At 38.3% G+C, this 20920-nt stretch overlaps 1 protein-coding gene across 2 annotated transcripts; it reads left to right on the forward strand.

Annotated features, from left to right (window-relative positions):
* The first annotated feature begins 224 nt into the window (after window positions 1-224).
* On the forward strand, window positions 225-20360 carry MYB (MYB proto-oncogene, transcription factor). 2 transcript variants are annotated; one of them, XM_018556934.1, is made up of 16 exons: window positions 225-301; window positions 4275-4389; window positions 4869-4940; window positions 5082-5174; window positions 6236-6456; window positions 8045-8267; window positions 9343-9411; window positions 10197-10301; window positions 11528-11770; window positions 13820-14143; window positions 14555-14700; window positions 15338-15452; window positions 15544-15669; window positions 16684-16782; window positions 18111-18218; window positions 19926-20360. In XM_018556934.1, the coding sequence occupies exons 1-16, from the start codon at window positions 279-281 to the stop codon at window positions 20034-20036; spliced, it is 2193 nt and encodes a 730-aa protein (XP_018412436.1). In that variant the 5' UTR covers window positions 225-278; the 3' UTR covers window positions 20037-20360. The 2 variants fall into 2 exon arrangements, with proteins under 2 accessions (XP_018412436.1, XP_018412437.1); XM_018556935.1 differs by lacking the exon at window positions 13820-14143.
* Window positions 20361-20920: the final 560 nt, after the last annotated feature.

The following is a 20920-nucleotide window of genomic DNA, read 5'->3' on the forward strand; positions in this document are numbered from 1 at the left end:
CGCACCGCTGGACCGAGAGGGCAGAGTGCGCCTGCGCAGGGCGGCAAATTTGGCGGGAGGGGGCGTGGCCAACGTGCTTTTGTTTAAGGGCAATCGCAATCTCTGTTTACAGTCAGCAGCCTTTCATCTTAAAGTTAACCTGTTCCCTCCTTCAAGCTCCTCCCCCCTATGGGCTCTCCTCCTTTTCTCGAGCTCCTGCACTTTCAGTGCACTGTATCCTCTGAGCTAGGAGCACAGTCACCTTTCGTTGCTCACCCTCCCCTGACCTTGATCTCAGGATGGCCAGGAGACTCAGGAACAGGTAAAAGTAATAAGTCAGAGAGGTGCCCAGCTATTCATTCTGCACATGGGACCAGCGTTGTCACCCAGCTGGATTCTCGACTTTACACTTGTTACAATGTTGCCGTGCTGTTTGAGATGCCCAGATGGATACAGAAGAGGAAGGCTGCTGAAGACGGTGGGATGTGCACGTTGTCAGGGCTCACCTACTGGCGGCGATCAGCTGTCCCCAGGACATTGCTAGCCACCTGTCAATGACAAGGGCTGGAGGTGCCAGCTAGATCAGGCTGATCTTACACTGTACAATCTGATTGGCCAATCTAGATCTAATAATGGTCTGCCTGATTGCATGCCAAGTTGATCGTTCAGCTTTGCCTAGTCCATTCTACATAGATCGCCCAATCAGCTTGTATAGTATATGCCCAGTGTAAGATTCTCCGGTGATGTCCCCGATCATCGCACACGTGGATCTAGCACAGAACGCTGTCCCTTTCCCGTAGGGGACTTTCCTCCTTATAAATAAACCGCACGGCACTCGCATCTTCTATGATGACCTGTGACCGTCATTGATGCTCATGGTATGAAAGTGCCGCCAGGGGAAACCCACCGAGGCATCCCAGCTGCTGCAGCGCTTCTTGCCTTCAACTTTGTAGCATTTGATGGCTCTGCATTGAGTGATCAGAGGGGGTAAATCTCACCTTGTGCATTGTTCTTATAGAAGGTTTGTTCATTGTTCTTATAGAAAGCTTGTGTATTGTTATAAAAGTTTGTGCAGTGTTCCTATAGACTGCATTGTGCAGTTTGTGCTTAAATGAAGTTTGATGTTCTTATAGACAGTTTGTGCGATGTTCTTAGCGGTGGTGGCACAGACTACATCTCCTACAGGGGATTTTCTGTCCGATCAAGCATCTACAAGGCTCATCGGTCCTAAAAATGTCATCTTGGGGCCATTGAATATAAAATCAATTGCTTTAGATCGTGCATTGCATTGTATGTCCATGTGCCAGCAGCGCACCGGCTCATCTCCTGTAACGTGTCATTGTTGGCTTGGACACCTCTGCACAGGAGATGATGATGATTTGTCTTCCAGCTCACTGTTCTTGGACCCATAGAGCCCCGATTAAAAACCACCATATGTGGTGGTGCCATTCTTGTAGACTGTTGCATGCTTTTTTGTCCTAGTAGTATCTGGCATAGGTTTTTATCATGTGTGCATGCATTATGGCTCCTGTATTTGCTGTATGTAGGTTTTTTATCTCGTGTGCTTTCATTTTGGCTCCTATATTTGCTGTATACAGGTTTTTCATCATCATGTGTGCTTGCATTATGGCTCATGTGTTTGCTGTATATAGGTTTTTCATCATCATGTGTGCTTTTATTTTGGCTCCTGTATTTGCTGTATACATGTTTTTCATCATCATGTGTGCATGCATTATGGCTCATGTGTTTGCTGTATATAGGTTTTTCATCATCATGTGTGCTTTTATTTTGGCTCCTGTATTTGCTGTATACATGTTTTTCATCATCATGTGTGCATGCATTATGGCTCATGTGTTTGCTGTATACAGGTTTTCCATCATGTGTGCATGCATTATGGCTCCTGTATTTGCTGTATATAGGTTTTTCATCATGTGTGCTTTTTTTTTTTTATTATGGCTCCTGTAGTTGCTGTATTACTGGAAAGAGGAATATTAGTTATCTGTCTACTGCATGCATGTATTTCTATACTGATAGCATAGTTGATGTATAATTCAGTTTAATCTGCTTTAAAGCTCTTGTACTTTGTTGAGCTACAAGCTGCACAGTGCTCAGGTGTGAACAGACCCGTTGAGAATAATGGGATTCTTTGTCTTGAGCATTGTCGCACTTTGGGAATCGTGTACAGAAATGCTCAGGTGTGAATGGTGTCTTTAGGAAAAAGAAAAATAACACTTTGCCCCTGGTGCAGCTGGACTCATTGTGGACTTGAACTTGTTCCTGCTGTTTGTAGGTCTACTAAAACCAGTTCTGTTACCTGCTCATTAATGGTATCTGCAGGGCTCAGATATTCTATGCTAGCTTACAATATGTGATTATAAGGTCAATGCAGTTTGTCTGTCAATAGGAACAGTGCAAGTGGACGCATTTTGATTAGTAAATGCATTGGACGTCATCTAACGCGGCAGGGGTTAATTACCCCTACATTGGCGTTGTCAGCTCTCCGCTTAGTATATTTGTCTTGGCCTATTTGTAAAAGCGGCAAAACAGCCCCCACCCATCTGCCCATCTATCTTCCCTTTCACCTCTTAGACCATTGCATAACCGAGTTCCTTCCAAACTTATAACTTACTGCTTACCTTAGTCTAACCACAGTCTGATGAAACTGCTCAAAATGTTTAACCCGCTCTTACGATGGTAGTACTGGATGAACTCTTTTACCATGCATGTGCCATCACCTGTCTTTGGATTGTATCTTTTTGGTAACTTACTCTATAGATACTTGCACTATCAAGACAGATGATCTCTCTTTCACAGGGTAGTTTCATTTGACATCATCTCTTTCCATAGAGAGACATCTGTTATAAAACTTTACACTTGTAACCAAGCTTAGGGTATCTTTGAAACAACTTGAATTAGTTTCCTGTCTGAAAATGTGCCCCGCTTTATTCATGAAACTTGTATCAGTACCCAGGTACAGGACTTGTGCGACCAGGCTGTTTAATCGGTTCTTAGACGCTGCTTTTTGCATTTTAACTTTTTGACAGGCAGCTTGCAATTGCATGAGAACACTAACATTTTCCTTTCACTTAAATACTGCTGATGGGGAAACCCCTTAGTCATAAATTAGGCTGTCCTAGTAATTCTAAAAGAACAGCAATAGCTATTTTGGAAGGGGTCTGAAGTAGAACAAGCATGATGTACAAGGACATCACTGCAAAAGTAAAACTCTGCTTTTTTGACTTGCAACTTGTAGGCTTTGTAGCACTCCTGTTAAAAAAAAAAAAATATGTTTTTGTCTTCTTGCCCATGAACTGCGGGTGTGTTGGCAATTGTGTTTGTTTACAAAACAACGTGTTAGTCGTGGCTTTTAGCCAGATACATATTTCGAAAAGGGATCTCATAGATCTGCATGACTGTACCTCATTAGTGTCATGAGGCCATTTAATGTATGGCTTCACTTTTGATCTGGTCATGGTAAGGCTGTGCTAAAAGGAGATGCTTTTGGGTAGCTATACCAAGCCATGTAAAAAGTTGGAGAGGTTTGTAAATTAATGGAAATGTTTAATTTAAGGTAAATGGCAACACACATATTTGTAAACATGTGCACATCCATCAGTTTGTTTGGAATATAGCAGGTCCAATTTGGTGCTGTGATTTGAACAAGGACTTCTACTGCCTTTGGTGGAAGATCTATCTGTCAATATGCAGCTTTTCTCAAAGCTTCTACATTTTCTTGAAATAGTTTGCAGAGTATAAAAAAATGGAAAGTTGTCCTGAGTATATATAAATCCTGCACAAAAGGTCAGATTGAAAGCTCCTTCCTTCACTCACAAGAAGGCGAAGACAAAAGTTTGGGTTGTCTCCAAAGAGTCACAAATGCTGGAGTATTTCATAAAGTAGATAAAGAATCTCAAGGCCTGCTTGTGTAAATGACACACAATATCAGGTTCTTTTTACTATCCTTAGACATTCAAAGCTTATTTTGACTTTATTGGTGGAAAGGTTGCCAAATGTGCAATTTGCCACTCATCTGACAGCAAGAGCAGGTCTGAACATGTAGAGCACTGAGCAGTCTGCCAGGACCTTTCTCTTGTATCTGTGGATACCAAAAACAGTAGAACCTGTTCAGAGTATCAGACCAGCAAAGTAGCGTGCAAAATCTTGTTGTGCAAGGTTTCCAGATTTTCAGGTGAAACTTCCTCTTTTAATGTGATTTTGTAACAGGAGAATGATGAGAGAAGGTAAAAAAAATAAAAAAAATACATTGCTGAAGTGATTCATGTGTCTCTCTACAGCTTATACAGCTCAGAGGAAGAAGATGAGGACATAGAAATGTACGAACATGATTATGATGGCATGCTTTCGAAAGGAAAGCGGCATATGGGCAAGACGCGATGGACACGCGAAGAGGTAAGTGTTTGATGATCACTAGTAAAGCTTTACTGTTTGCTCTGAGATTGTTTTATATACTTCAGGGACTCTATTCCTTCATTGACTTACTAAGGCATCCAAGTTCCAGGTTTGTTATAGAGTGGTTGCTTAGAGAGGGACAGGGAGTGACCTATTATTTTTATGTTAACTGGCAGCTAGTCCTAAGAGCTGTTTGCTTACTGATGTAATGTTATGTTTAGTTATACAAAACTGAAGAGCAGTCTACGTTTATACCAGTTATACTACATTCAGATATTATGCACTTCTTTAATGGCTTTTTTTGCACATTATGCACTAAGGTCTTGAATAGCTTTGAATGTAAGTCAATGTGGTATGTGCTACTGGTACAGTGAATAACAAATTTGGGGAGGACCCTTGGTACAGCAAGAAGATTTCTGATATTTTACTATAATACTGGGATAATAATACACGCTCACATTTATTTTCCTTTGCTACAGGATGAAAAGCTGAAGAAATTAGTAGAACAGAATGGCACAGAGGATTGGAAGGTTATTGCTAGTTTCCTTCCGGTAAGTCTGCCAACTCGTATCTACAAGTACGAAGAACACTGATCAATATACAGTACATACATCAGTACATTTAAAACGGGTAAAATGTCTTTGTATACAAATGAATTAACTCTGATCTCCCTTTATTTCTATCACCCAAAGAACCGGACAGATGTTCAGTGCCAGCATCGATGGCAGAAGGTTTTAAACCCTGAACTTATTAAGGGACCGTGGACCAAAGAAGAAGACCAGCGGGTAAGCCATCTACAATGTTTTTACTCCGTTTTGGACTGATTGAGGCACTTACAATTAGTTTGTTCTTTGTGTTAAAATAAAGCCCAAGTACAGGCCAGTCATTTCTCTTAGTTTGGAATAGAGTGCGTAAAGGTTAGAACCTCTGTCAGTTATTTATTGCTGTCCTCATTCCCATTTGGAAGGTCTACCACCCTTCAGTCTTGTAGACCACATATGATGTTCAGTGAATGCTCCCAAATGACTATGAGGACTGTAATAAAAGCTGAAAGCAGTTCTAACCCTTTTCCACTCCATTAAAACAAGCTCTATAATGCCATTGAAAAGAGTTCCCATTCTTCTTGTCTTTGCTAACACACCGAAAATTAGGAAAACTCCTCAGTGGGGACACGAGTGACCATAAAAACGCTCTTCCAGAACTAAATTAAACCTTTTTACTTTGCCTTTTAGTCTATTTTAGTATAAAGTATATTTTAGTCGTAATGTAATATTTTAAACCTTGATATGCATACAAGGAGCACAGTTTGCCTTCTTGGTATAGTTTTTCATCCAGCCAATGTAGACCATTCTACCATATTTCCTTCTGTCAGTAATGTGGCGGTCTGAGGAACTCTGCACGAGAACTATTCCCAAATACACTCACTGCAGGTTTCTTGTAGATGTAAAACTAATATACACTTTCACTCAGCCCCCAGTCACATTCCAACCTGCCTCTGTAAATGTGGTTGGTGAAACAGAAAGCTACACAGCACAGTTTTCAATTACACTCTCAAGTGACCTTTTGAGTTGGTCTTTGGACCCTAGATGTAGTGGCTTAAAGAAAGTCCAGTTTTTAGCAAACGTAATGGATCTGCTGACTTATGTTGACACAAATTTGCATTATTCGCTCATTGATTGGTTTCTCTTCTTGCCTGAAATTGCTCTTTAAATACAATAAAAAAGAAAAGCGTTTGTATAATTCAGCATATACAAATTATATTTCACCAGTCTCAGTGTTCCCCTGTAAATATGGAATGCTTGTTATTCGTTATTTACCAGTGTTACCAATTCTTCTATTTCTTTAGGTAATAGAACTAGTACAGAAGTATGGCCCCAAACGCTGGTCTGTCATTGCCAAGCACTTGAAAGGGAGAATTGGCAAGCAGTGCAGAGAGAGATGGCACAATCATCTGAATCCAGAAGTGAAGAAGACCTCCTGGACAGAACAAGAGGACAGAATAATCTTTGAGGCACACAAGCGCCTTGGAAATAGATGGGCAGAAATTGCCAAGCTTCTTCCTGGGAGGTAATAGAACAGGCATCACCATAAACATTCTTTGGCTTAGCCATAGATTCAAATCGTATTGCTGCATGTTTTTCCAATGTTTTCCCTTTTTTTTTTTTTTTTTTTTTCTATTCTCGGGCTTGTTTATAGGCATACAAAATTTTGTTTTGAGGACTTTCATTTACTGTTTAATACATTTTTATTGTTGCAAACCTAATCCACTGGAACCCAGTAAAATGTCTTATTACTTTAAACATTCACTTAGGGAGCACAGCATGCTTTAATTAAAAAGAAAATGTTGTGTATGACTCAGAACTGTATGTTAGCCTGCTTAAAGAGAAGCTCCAAGTTTAGGGATCTCTCGACGATAGTGTAATTAAAGTGTATCCAAACACAAAAACAAATATGTTATATTGCAGCTTACCAGTCCTTAGATATAGTGGATGCATAAGCTTACTTTTTCCAGACTTTTTTCTTTTTACCTAGTTATTTGGGGAATAGCACACTTTCTCTGGGTAGCTACATTCACTCCTCCACTGTATCTGCAGAGGGAGCCATGGTTGCCACCAAGGCTGGACTTCAAACATGTCTGCCATTGTTCTTTTCCATTACATGGATGATGATTATGATGGGAGTATTAGTTTACAGAGGACAGATTAGATTTTTTTTTTTCTGCTTTTAGCTCAGCTCATGGCAAGTGAAAAGAACACTGTATTTCTAGCAGGGTTAATAGGCTTTTCTGTACTTGTTGAATATCTTTAGCCTGATAAATAAAAAACGAATGCAGCCACAACATCTACGGACCGGTTAGGTGCATTATATGACCTTTTTGTTATGGCGTTTAGTTCTTCAAGTGTATACAATTACCTCTGTTTCTCCGAATTTTAGACCTAAACATATCTGAATTAAAGGAACAGAGGTAAGTGTAGTGCGTGTGCGTACACTTACATCGAACCATTTAGAGATCTTTAAAGCAGAACTCCAGGCAAAGTTTTTTTGTTTTTAGAATGTGCTGAGTAACAAATGGTTAACTCTCATGAGGTGTATGCCACATACAGGATTGCTGCCATTTCCTAATCATTGACACTTTCATTGATGCTTGGTAGTATAGCTCTGGCAATACTTCTGGCATAGCATTTATGAGAGCTGTGTCTCTCATACACAGAAGCCATACTGTTGTTGATTCACCCCTCTTCTCACTTTCTCCATTCACAGAATGCCTTGTACTATGTAAACCATTCATAAAATACAAAGTATTCTGTGAATGGATAAGGGAAGAGGAGGGGTGGATAAACAACAGTATGGCTTCTGTGTTCGAGAGCCGCAGTTCTGGCAGTATAGTGACAGCTATACTATCCAGCATCAATTAAAGTTTTAATAACATAGAAATGACATAGATCCTGGAGGTAGCATACACCTCAGAGAGAAGTACAGTATATGATACACAGCACATTTTAATAAAAAAGATTTGCCTGGAGTTCTGCTGTAAAATGTATTAAGTCCTGATTTTGACCACTCTCATCATGTAGCTTTCTTTTATAAAGGTCCTTTTTTAATATAATTTCTATTCTATGGTAACGTTTTTAAATTATTATTCTATATTGGGCAGAACGGATAATGCTATCAAGAACCACTGGAATTCTACTATGCGGCGCAAGGTCGAACAGGAAGGTTATCTGCAGGAATCATCCAAAACCAACCAGGCTTCTGTAGCCACAAGCTTTACAAAAAACCCCTTAATGGCCTTTACCACTCACACTGCACCTTCTATACAGCTTGCTCAAAGCAGCCACGTCCCAAGTTTCTACTACCATCTGCCTGAGCCACCAAATGTAAGCAGCGTGTGCAATTACCCACATCCTTGGATAGCAGTGTTTTCATTTAAATATTTTGGTGGTTAGCATTTTAATACAGCCTGTTTTATAAAGGTTCATTATTAAAGAGCTTTGTGTGATATAGGCAGCATTTATTTCATTCAGTCCAGCTGATCGTATTCAGTTTATTAAAAAAATTACCCGCATTTCCATTTTCAAAATAAGACTAGCGTGTTCCATGATTCATTTAAGGGTTCAGTCAGACTTGCACATATTTTCACATTTGTTTTTATTTCAACTTGTGTTGCATGGAGCGCTCAGTCATTTTCAATCAGCTCTCAATGTGTGTCAGCAGACCAAAATACTGCTGACTTGTTTTTTTTCCCCAGCACCTCTCCGGGCAATCAATGTGTTTATTATTGTGTGCTGAGGGTAAGGAGCATTTGTTTTGCTCGTGCATTCGCATTAGGTGCCATTTAATATGATTAGCATTGACCACACTCTACAATGCACCTGCACAACTGCAAATGCTGCCTTAATGACATCCAAAACAATTTTTTATATGCGTCATTAAAATGTGCTTGTAAGTTTGAAAATTGTAACTTTCAGGTTGCATTAACATATGAAGGACATTTATAAGCCAGCCTATAAATTAAGACTTTAAGACTGGAGATGCAAATCTTGGTCAAATTATTGGTTTGGTGGCAACAGTGCTTCATCAATATCATAAAGGCTTTTTCAAAAGACTGAGGTAAAATCCCACCTCATTTGAATATGTGGAGGACTAATGCAAACACCTATGCAAACGTTTTATTTATGATTATAGGGGGAGTTTTTTGCCTACTTGACAGTGGAACCACTCCTATTGTGTAGAAACAATGGGTGCTGTGTAGAATATTTCCAAAGGCCCCCACTTAGTAGTTTGAAAGAATAGTATGATTCAACTTATATATGCAAATAATGGAGACCTAACAAACAACATGGAAAACAATAACATGCATAATAAAAACTGGTACTAGAGTGCATTTAAGTACTGTTGTATGAAATGACCTGCTTTATTGTCTCAACTCCTCTTCTTGTTCTCTATTCACAGGCACCTTATCCTGTAGCACTTCATGTAAATATAGTCAACGTCCCTCAACCAGCAACTTCTGCTGTCCAGGTACTTTTTCCTACAAGTCATTTATTAAAAATGAGTATTTATGGATGACATTTATTAGATATGTTGTCTTTTCTCTCTTTAGTAGATTGTAGAGTACTTACATGTTATCTAACTATGTGGAACAACTTGTGTGGATATCATATTTGCACATTATGTTTAAGTTGATGCCTATGAGCTTGTTGTTTTTACTAGTCTTAGAGCTTCCACACAGGAGCTAATTTGTGGTCACTGTGAAAACACACATATAGCAAAAGGAAAAGCCAGGGAAAGGGGAAGTAATGACTTAGCAAGAATAGTGGAGTCATTTCTAGTGTGTGCTATTGTTATCACAGATTATAGGTTTGGGCAGAGATCAGTTTGAAATGGAACTTGCTGAAAACAATGTAAACACAATCCAGCATTTTTTCACTTATTAAATTACAGAATTTTGTCTGAACTTACTTAGGCTGCCCATAGATAACTCCCCGAGGGTGGCATCATGGAGGCAATTGCTGTCCTTGAACAAGTTGTTGCCATACTGGGACTTACACTAATTCTGACCCGATTGTGACCCCAGGACATGTATGCTGAGGGTGGGAAGGCTTTGGACCTCATTCGATGGGAGATTTTCCAACAATATAGAAATTTTGTAAAATAAAAATGTGCAACTGGTAGCCTAAACTGCTGATTAGTAACCCCTAGTTGGACAGAAGTAGCTCAACAAGACTTTCATAGCCTTCTAACACCTGACTAATGTCAACCAGTTAATTGTCTTCTTGGTTTGTAATTTTTTTTGTTATTTTCAGAGACAATATAATGATGAAGATCCAGAAAAAGAAAAGAGGATAAAAGAATTGGAGTTACTACTTATGTCAACGGAAAATGAACTGAATGGACGTAACGCAATACCAGTAAGAGCAGGCTCACTCATGCCAGGTCTTCCAGACTATCTGAAATCCAAATGGATTAAGACGTCTAGATATAAAAAAAAAAAAATATGCACCGCTGTCCAGCAAAACTGCATATACCTTTTATTTTGTGTAAATTAATCAGTTTTAGGGATTTCTCACACAATTTATAATTCTGTGGCTGCTGTGGGAATGGGCCAATATTGAATGTTCTTAGGGTATCCTCTCTTCTGGTTAAATGTTCTTAGGGTGTTTTCTAATAGGATCAAATGCCCTTAGGGTAATTTAATTTCTAATTGTCTGTTATTGGGCTGTTTTCCCTTAGAATGAAATGTTCTTGGGTTATTTTCTCTATTAGAATTGAATGTTTTCAGAATGTTTTGGATCCAGTACTGCTTATATTTGACAGAGAAAGACATACAATAACATGTATATTTATTAACACATTCTAATTACATTCAAATTTGACAACAATAGAACAAATTATTTGTGACGTTTTCATGAATGTGATACATTCGCACCTATATTGTGCGAAAGTTGAGTATATTCTTTAAATAGACCCCTAAGTGTTCAGCATATTGATCACATGCCTTTGTCATTCTGTCCTTCTTTTAACAAAGATTAGATCTCACACATATTCGTAAGTTTTACGGACGTGCACCATTAGACACATTAAAATAGTACCTTTAGGGGCTAATGTAGAGTAGTGTGGTTTAGCATTTAGTTACACATGTACATTTTTATAGGTTGTTCATGCTAGTCTTATCATAGTATAAATATTCTATATCCTGTATTAAAGCAGTTGTAGCCTGTGAAAACAGCATGAATAACAAGAGGATGAGGATCCTGCTGTTTCTTATGAGGGTGTCAGGACCAGTCCAAGCTATTTTTCTATGGGACCTAGTTTTTGGTTAAAGTAGAACACCCTAGCTGATTAAAGGTTCTCACTTTTTAATGGTTATTGTTTTTTAAAACTGTACAGGGACTTTGCTGCATGAACAGATCTGTAGTATGAAATAGTCATTGCATGATGACACAACACATAGCAGTGTATTTCAGGCTGGCTACTACATTGATGAAAGGAAACATCTTGACAACTGTTTCAGAAGTGCAAGTACTTTAGATGATGCAACAGCTTTTATCTGGCCCGTAGCTCTGTGTGAGACACCTTGAGCAATTTCATTCTAAGTTCCTTCTTTTTTTTTTCCATCTCCTTTTGTAAAACACAGAACCATGCAGAAGAATATCCAGTTTGGCAGAGCACAACGATCGCTGACAACTCTAGGCCCCATGGTAACAGTGCTCCTGCTTCTTGCCTTGGGGAACCCCATCACTGTACACCTTCTCCTCCAGTAGACCATGGTTGCCTGCCAGAAGAAAGTGCTTCACCAGCTAGGTGCTTTGGTGTAAATCTGTTAATACAGATGAAGGATATGCCTGAATACAATGATACTTTGCAATATATCGATTCTGTAAGTAATCCAAACATTTCATAGATCACGTAAAATTGACACAGCATTAGAACTCTTAATATTCATGTTCATGAGGAGAGCACATACTCTACTAATGTCATTTTTGTGTGCCACAAAATTTCAATTGCTTTTGTAATTTTGTTTGCACTACAGCCTGTTTAGTAAAGCCAAGAGTTCAGTTGCACCTTAGTTCAGAAAGCAATGCCAATTGGCCACTGATTTGTATTCAAAATAATTCACTGTACTTTTAAGTGTACCTGACCTAAATAAATAAATAAAACTGTTAGCTATCTTGCAGACCGTATATTAAAGTAGGCAGTACTTCCTGTTAAAATAATCCTTTTCACAGTGCCACCGTGGCCTGCAGATTTTCCTATGCAAATCACCATTTTCTGAACATTAGTATGTTCATAGACATATGCCAATAGGTCACTCAGACACCGAGCTCTTTCCAGTGGCTTGCATACCTACTCTCCCCACACCCCTGAAGTCAGTATTATTCTGTAGGGCTCTGATGGAACTGTAGTGAGAATTATTGTAATGCAGAAAGTAAGGCCTTGCACTGTATGTTGCCAACTATCTGCAAGCTAGATAGTAGTTATTTTTCTGGTACTGGTTTACTTTAAGTATCCAGTGTACGACCGCATCTTTGTATATACTTATCCTGCAGAATGTGGTTTCTTGGTTATTGTTTATTTCCTTTTCTTTTTCAAGCTTAAAGCTGCATGTTGTTTGTTTATTAATGCTTTGTTCTTTGATGGACATACTATAATGAATTCCATCTTATAAAGCAATACTAAATGTAATATTTTTTATTTTTTTTTAGTTAAGAGAATTGGAGAGCATAAACCTTAGTTATTAGGTAGCCAGAAAAAAAGTTGTAGGTCCTTAAATTATGAGTATGGTGGAGAAGTTTTGCTCAGCCTAATTAAAGAAACATAAAAGCTTTTAAATATTGGATCAGCCATTGCTGACTTCTGTTTAAAAAGTGGCAGCTTGGGAATGGTCATCACGATCTTGCCTGAACTACTTATTGGATTGCTGACCCGGGTCAAGCTTGCAGCTAGTTAAGTCTGAACTTCCTTTGTGCACACTTGTTCTAGGTCAGTCACTTACTAGATAGTGAAGCTAGGATCAGGGCAACAGCTTGCACCTTTCAAAAACAAGTCAGTGATGGTAGCTCCCATTGTTTTATCGTCACAGGATTACTGTCGGCAATTTAGCACTTTTTGAGAGCCAAGTACTTCCTGGTACAGCTCAGTTTGTTTCAGGTATCCCTTGGTGCATGTAATTTTATTTATTTTACCCTCAAATTGTGCTCATGCTCTCCAGCCTGTACAATAGTTGTTTTAAAAACATAATTATATTAATTTCAATATGATTTGGTAAAACTTTAGCCTTTGTTATATAAGTGTTTGAGCACGAAAAGATACACACTTGTACCCTGGGATACTGGTTGAGAAAATGTGTGATAGATTGGGGTTGATTTACTAACCTTATAAACACACCACGAACATGTATACACCTCTGTAGTGTGTTCCCTCCCAGCATGATCTATGGGTGGAATCTAAACACCTTTGTAGTGTGTACACACCCAGGAGGTGTGTTGTGCAAAGCCAAGCATGAATTGCAAGGTGATGTTGTGTAAATTAGCTCTACATTGTGTTGCTTGCGTTGATGAATGCAGGAATGTAAATGCATGAGCTAACCATTTTTGTCTAAACTGTGAAGCAGCATTATATATGCATCATGTGCATGATTTTTCCATATATGGCATTAGTGGAAATATGCTTTTAGAGACTTTTTGGTTGATAAATACGTTTTGCTGTGTGAAAATCACACGCACCTAGTGCGTGCGTGTGTTTAGGTTAGTAAATCACCCCCATTATGTAGCTGTTTTGCAGCAATGTATACACAGTATGTAAATGAAAATGATTTATCTATACATTCTTCTTCTTTAAATGTGTAAGTAGTAATGTTCCTTTGCGGAAGCATTTAAGGTGGCACCTTGCATTATGTTAAAGTTGCGTGCCTCCTACATTGTTTCAGGATTCTTCTTCATGGAGTGAAGTCAACAGTTTTGAAAGCAGTGAGAAAGCAGATTCCTCAAACAGCAGTTCCCCCTCAGGCCGAGACTCCGAGCCTCCCAAGGAGATGGGCGGCCTGTGCGGCCCTGGGGCTGAATCTGATACAGACATAGGCACAACCATGCTCTGTATGGGTTCTCCCACTTCGCCCAGTTCCCTAGATTGCTCAAAGTGCAGCCAGTCGCCGTTGATCGTCCTGTGCAAAAAGAGAGGGCGTCTCAGTTGCCTAACCAGTGGAGAGAGTGGTCTCTCCCCAATCAAAAGCCTGCCCTTCTCTCCCTCTCAGGTAGATGAAGACTTCTGCGAAATTCTCACTAATTCTCATCAAAGAATTAACAATATAGAAACTAAATGTTTGGAAACAATGACTAATTCCTCACACACCCATTGATTTCACTTTGTGATTAAATCACTCTTAAACATGGAGCTCTGAAATTAGTTTACCAGTAACACTAACTGGTGTTTTTGTTTGGCACTCTGGAGGAGGCTTGCTGGTGCTTTCCGTCTGTTTGCTCTTGCACTTAATATCTTTGGTTCTGTACCACTTTTCTGAATACTCTGATTCTTTCCACAACTCTATACTTAGTGTGCTGGTTAGTATTATGGCAAGGTGGTCACAGACTTGCTATATGTTTTAATGCTAAATTTATTTCTTTGAACAATATAGTATTTTAATCACTGTGACTTCTCTTGGCAGTTCTTAAACCCAGTGTCGGCACATGAGGGGATGGACATCGAACAACCCACTCTAAGCTCCACCCCACTGTGTTCTTCCCACAAGACCCCCATCACCACACCACTTCACCGAGACCACACACTGCGACTACAGAAAGAAAATCACATGTAAGTTATTTTTGCTTACATGTACTCTATGGCCAAAGGTATGTGGACACCCCTCCAAATTATTGAGTTCAGGTGTTTCTAGTAAAAGGTTTTGCCAGTCACATGACCAAAAGTCAAGTTAGAGCAGAACCTTCACAGCCAAGGAAGGTGTCATCTTAGCCTTTATTTGGATTGCAGTTGCCATGGTGCTGCAGATGTGATCAGCCATGACACCAGCCATCTGAGGAAAGTTTGGTTGAAAGATCATTTAAAAAAACACCGGCAACCTTGACAGTTGGCATGCCTTGAAAATGTAACTGTTTTGGTGGGTTTAGTTCCGCTTTAACATTTGAGTATAGCTCAACTTTAGTAGTATGTTTATGTGGCAATTCTATTGGTTTACCTGGAATTTATTTATTTATTTTGCGTGTGGTCAATATCAATCACTTAATTTCCACTACACAAATTGATTTTCGATAACTGTGAACAGATTGGTCATATTGCTAAAAAACTGAAGGTAGCATATGTGGTTAGCATTTTTTAAGTAGCTATCTGAACAGGTTTGTTTTAATCTTTTTATCTGCACAGTTTTAGAGCTATCCTTGATTCCATACTGTAAAAAATTTCACATTTATGTTGGCCCTTTTGTCATTTACAGTCTTAGAACACCAGCCATAAAACGATCAATTTTGGACAGCACTCCAAGAACGCCCACTCCTTTTAAAAACGCTTTAGCAGCTCAGGAGTTCAAATATGGGCCACTGAAACTTTCGGTAAGTCAATTATAGGGCTAGTTTGTTCAGGTACAGAAAGTAGGCGGAATGTACTTCAGTGCTCACCAAAGTTTCTCTTACATTCTTTCAGCATCACACCCCCTCGCACCTTGCAGAAGACCTTCAGGAAGTCATTAAACAGGAGTCTAATGAGTCTGGCATTGTACCCGAGTTCCATGACACAGAGGAACCTCTATTAAAGAAAATTAAGCAAGAGGTAATCAAGTAGATCTAAACACAGGGTTCCACATATCGTATACTTCAGAATACCGCTGCGTTTTGATCCATGAAATTGAGCTGGAAAATGTATTACAGCCCATGTCATTTACCAGCATGTTAAAAGTAAAAACTGAATCACATTTTTTGTAGAATAGTGAAAAGGTAGCCTGCCACTTCTCTATGTGCAGCGTAGATTCAGTCATTTCAAAAAAATCGTACTTTGCTGCATTTCAAGGGATTTTAAGTTTTGATAGCAAATGTAATTTTTACTGAAGTTAATATGTGTACGTAGAATGTTAGCTATTGACTTCAAAAGAGATCCAGTAAATGTGTTGCAGTATGTTAAAATTAACTTGCCACAAAGTAATATCTGTGTTAGAAACTTCACATTAAGACTGTCACATGCTAGCTCCAAAGCATTAAATATACCATCTATCAATTTCACTTGTGTGACATCACTGCCCCTGAAGATCTAGAGTTTGGCAATCGTTAGTCTGAGACTTCTCGTATATTTTCTCATATAGTTTTTCTTCATGGTGGGTCTCATTTAGCTTTTAATTTTAGATTTCCTGAAAGCTGCGTTTATTAAAATAATACAGCTATAATTATTCCCCATTCGAATTCGAATATTTGCTATAAAAACTGGGCAAAACAGTTATGTCTCTTGTCACTTGTTAAAGGAAACCTGTCGTAAGAGAAATATGTAGGCTGTCTAGCTGACTTCTTTAAAAAAAAATGTTACTTGCCTGACTGTCGTGCTGATGTATTATCTTTATTAATGTTTGTGTTATGCAAGTTATCAAAACCAGACACGGCAGGGGTGTTGCATTTTCAAGAAGGATGCAGCAATAACAGCCTACACATTTCTCTAATGGCAGGTATTCTTGGATGTGTTGCCAATTATGCAAAAATCTGATTTCCAGCGTTTATTTCCACTTTGTTTAACTGCAGAGTACTGCCATCATTGCGTGGATATCATATTGACATACGTGGTATAATTTGTTGTTTTCAGGTGGAGTCACCAACTCATAAGATGGGAAACTTCTACTGGGAACATGACAACCTCACAACTCAGCTATTTGCTCAGCACAATATTCTTGAAGATACTCCAGTAAGTCAGCACTTTAGTGTCATTGGGGTTGATTTACTAACCTTATAAACACGCCACGAACAAGTATACACCTTTGTAGTGTGTTCCCTCCCAGCATAATCTATTGGTGGAATCTAGACACCTTTGTAGTGTGTACACACCCAGCAGGTGTGTTGTGCAAAGCCCTGCATGAATTGCAAGGTGATGTTGTGTAAATTAGCTCTACATTGTGTTGCTTGCGTTGATGAATGCAGGAATGTAAATGCATGAGCTAACCATTTTTGTCTAAACTGTGAAGCAGCATTATATATGCATCATGTGCATGATTTTTCCATATATGGCATTAGTGGAAATATGCTTTTAGAGACTTTTTGGTTGATAAATACGTTTTGCTGTGTAAAAATCACACGCACCTAGTGCGTGTGTTTAGGTTAGTAAATCACCCCTATTGTCTCACCTCATTACCATAGACAAACCACAGCTTCACACAGGCAGAAAAGGCAATGAATATGAACTGAGAGTTTTTTTCATGGTTCAGAAAGTAGATGGCATGTTATGTGCACCTTCCCACATCAAACACTTGTGGATTTACTCTAACGGAGTGGGCCTGTGCGCTCCTTAACGTGTATCCAAATAAAACATGTTTGGTGGTGTTTGTTCTGGTGACCACTGGCACCGGGACTAAAAGGGCAATTCCAAAATTGGAAGTTTTATGCTGGAAAAGGAATAGAAGGGAGATCCTTCAGCGGGGACACTTCTTGTCACAGTTGTCTAACAGAGGATTTCCTTACCTTGTAGAAATTAGGATAATAAAAATCTCCCTAACACACAAAAAAACTTGACAGGAAATTTTAACCATTCCCTAAAATTATCCAAAACTAAAGGAAGGTTTTGTCTTTTGATATACTTATACTCTAACATAATAACTTATTTTGCATTGTGAAGACAGACATGCCATTAAGTAAGTCTGTTATTATTTATTTATAATATTATTATTTTATTTATATTATGTATTTTATTTTAGTTTTTGTTGCCACTGGTGGGTTGAATACCCCCCTTACGTTTTTTGTGGCCTCCTATATTAGGGTCTCCTATATTAGGATCTCCTATAACGTGGCCATAGCATACTTCAATGAAGGACATCTTATCATGCCAAATAATTGTAAAACCTGTCAGTGAAAGTATGAAGTACTTGTAAAAGCAATAGCAAGTGGCCAGAGCTGGAAACATCAAAAACTGTAATGTCACTTTTGAGCAGACAATTGCTTAAAAAAAAAAAGAAATAAATGTAGTCCATCCATTCTAATGTTAAGCAATCAATCAATCAATCTCAATTTCACTTTTTTCAGAATCTTCTTACCAGCTCTTTGCTGATGAAACCAATGTCTGATAAAGAGGATCACCGACTGAGGTCTTTTACTGCTCAAAGAAATAGAATATTTCCAAACCCATTACAGGTAATTTGTTACTATTATAACTGAATGCTGACATAGTGACCCATTAGTCATTTTTATCTGTTGTGATGTTACAGGATATTGATTTGCTGCTTGTTCATTTTGCTCATTGATTGCTGATATCTGTGTCACATTACTTGCATAGAATAACTGGTGATGCAATAATCTTTGAAACATGGGAACTGCACTTATGAAAGAGCATTGCTGCTGCTTGTTAAAATCCACAAAATGTTTATTCAGCTCATAAAATGATTTGTTAGACGGTGGAATCATTCAGGAGCTTAATTGAGAGCCTGAAAAATATAAGTACATGCATACCATTGGAAATTCTGCATGAACTAAACATTTGGCAAAAGTCTACTTACTTTTGGGCTGTTTTATTGAAATTACAAAGTGCTGTTACATTACTGAAGGCATCGGTAGAGTTTATATTTTAGCCATAGGATAATGATAATAATTTCTTCAGGCTGGAGCACTTTACCAATAGTATGTGTAACATACTTAATCAGTCATTAAATGCCCACCTCATGCTTTGCACAGTTTGTAAAACTGAACCAGATCTGGTCGCATTTATATAAATGTGTGAATCGCCATGGCTGACTTTGCTGTCGCAATTATTCTTCCTTCAATAATTTGTGGAACTCAAAAGAAACATATTTAGGACAATCCTTATGACAAGACATCAGTGAATCAGAAGTGTTTGCCTTGTAAGAACCTTACAATAGCTATCCAAGATCTATATGTTATTCATCTTGGGTAATAGAAAGTGAAAAGTGCTTAGAAAAGTTTACATGACTTGTAACACAGATGTGATTAGGAACAAATTGTCCAGGTTTCACACAGATTGACAGGGTTGAGTCACTATGTTTACTTAATAAATCATAGGAGGCTATTGATGTTTATTTTTATTGACAATGGATGGGTATGCAAAGTCATTGTGAACAAAAATGCAGGCAAGTTTTCAGAAGTTTTATGTAGGTGTTTAAGGGATATATGCAAACACTGATATGCTTGTAAAGCAATCCTGTAGGTATATGCCGGCTAGGCATTAACCATTTAGATTAGGAATGCATGTCGCACAGAGCGTTACTGTATATCAATTCTCGCTTTCTCTACACCAATGTATCCGAGATAGAAAGTGAGGCTAAATCCAAAATTTACGAGTGAAACTTCCGATTGCAGAGTCAAGCTAACAGGTTTCCTCCAATCATTAGCCTTATGTACCCGACATCAGCTGATGCTGCGGAGAGCGTGTAGCCAGTGCCCAGATGCAACAGGGAGCCCATAAAAATGTCAAAACAAAAAAAAATACCGGTACCAGTAAGCGGCTGTCTTACTCTGCAAAATTTAAACCGGATGTAATCAGTTATGCAAAATAGCATGGAAAATATTGATTTCTGAATTTTGGGTAAGAAAAGTGGGCGGTGTCCTATACATGGGGGCGTCTTATAGACGGAAAAATACGGTACTTTAAGATTTCCTATAGTACGTTATAATGTATAGTCATCAAATCATTTTCCAGAGTAACACCAAACACAAAAATGGATGATGACAAGAAATGATTGAATGTAATATGTAATATTCTGCCAAAACAGTGTAATACAAGTAGCTATAAATCTGATATGTTTCATGCTAAACATTGCTACCTCATAATACATAGAATGTACTTTCCTATAGCTGTAAAATTAATCTGATCTCCTTTCTCCACAGCAGCTTGGCAATACATTAGAAGCAATGTCTTGTGGGAAGATAGACGAGCACAAGCTGTATACAGAAATGTATCATAAATGCATGAAGACGGTATCCACGCTTGTCATGTGATGGGCTGGTGGATCTGAACAAGCATTATCCTTTTCGAAACACTTCAAGATAATTCGGAATTCCGTAAACAATTCCTCTACATTAAACTTTGGGAGTTTTGTTAATTGGGAGACTTTTGTTGTGGTACAACAGTTGGGAGCAGCACAAAGTGCATTTTGTTCTAATCTCTGAGCTTTTTGTTGGATTTTCATCCTACCAATACATTTATTTGGGGGGTGTACATTTCCACACACAAAAAATGACAATTCTGCCTAAGTATTTGGGCGTTGCATTGTAATTTATTACATTTGCGAAATCTGAACAGTTAAAGAACAAGTAAACTCAATACCAGTATTGTTGTTTTATGTATATTTGTTTTCACATTAAGAGCGGAAGCTCTACCATCTACTGTCTGATTGCAGTTGAAAAAATGCATTGATACACATAACCGTGACAAGCATTACTACAAGATTCACAAATGTTCACTAGCACAAAATACATACAGGGTTATTCACAAAAGGGTGAAGAGTTGGAGAAGGCAGGAGAAGTGAACAATCTAGGCCAAAATAGCTGAACTGGAAAGTGAGATGAATTGGAGAATTTTTCCAAATCAGCTATGTTGTCCTAGATTGTTCACTTCTCCTGCCTTCTCCAACTCTTCACCCTTTTGTGAATAGACCTGTTGTGGTTTCAATTCTGTGGAAGCTGAGAACTGTATTTTATTTTTCAGATATATGTAAAAAATATATATTTGTATGAGTGCTGATTTTTTTTTTTTTTATGGTTTACATTTTATACAAGATTAGCTTGCTTTGAAAGGCTACTGACTGGAATTTTTTTTTTTATTAAAAAGCAAATTATATTTTTATTCACTAATTTAATTTTTTTATAAAAGTAATGCAAAG

Source organism: Nanorana parkeri, unplaced genomic scaffold (genome assembly GCF_000935625.1).
Source record: "Nanorana parkeri isolate BGI_ZX_2015 unplaced genomic scaffold, ASM93562v1 scaffold259, whole genome shotgun sequence".
Lineage (NCBI taxonomy): Eukaryota > Metazoa > Chordata > Amphibia > Anura > Dicroglossidae > Nanorana > Nanorana parkeri.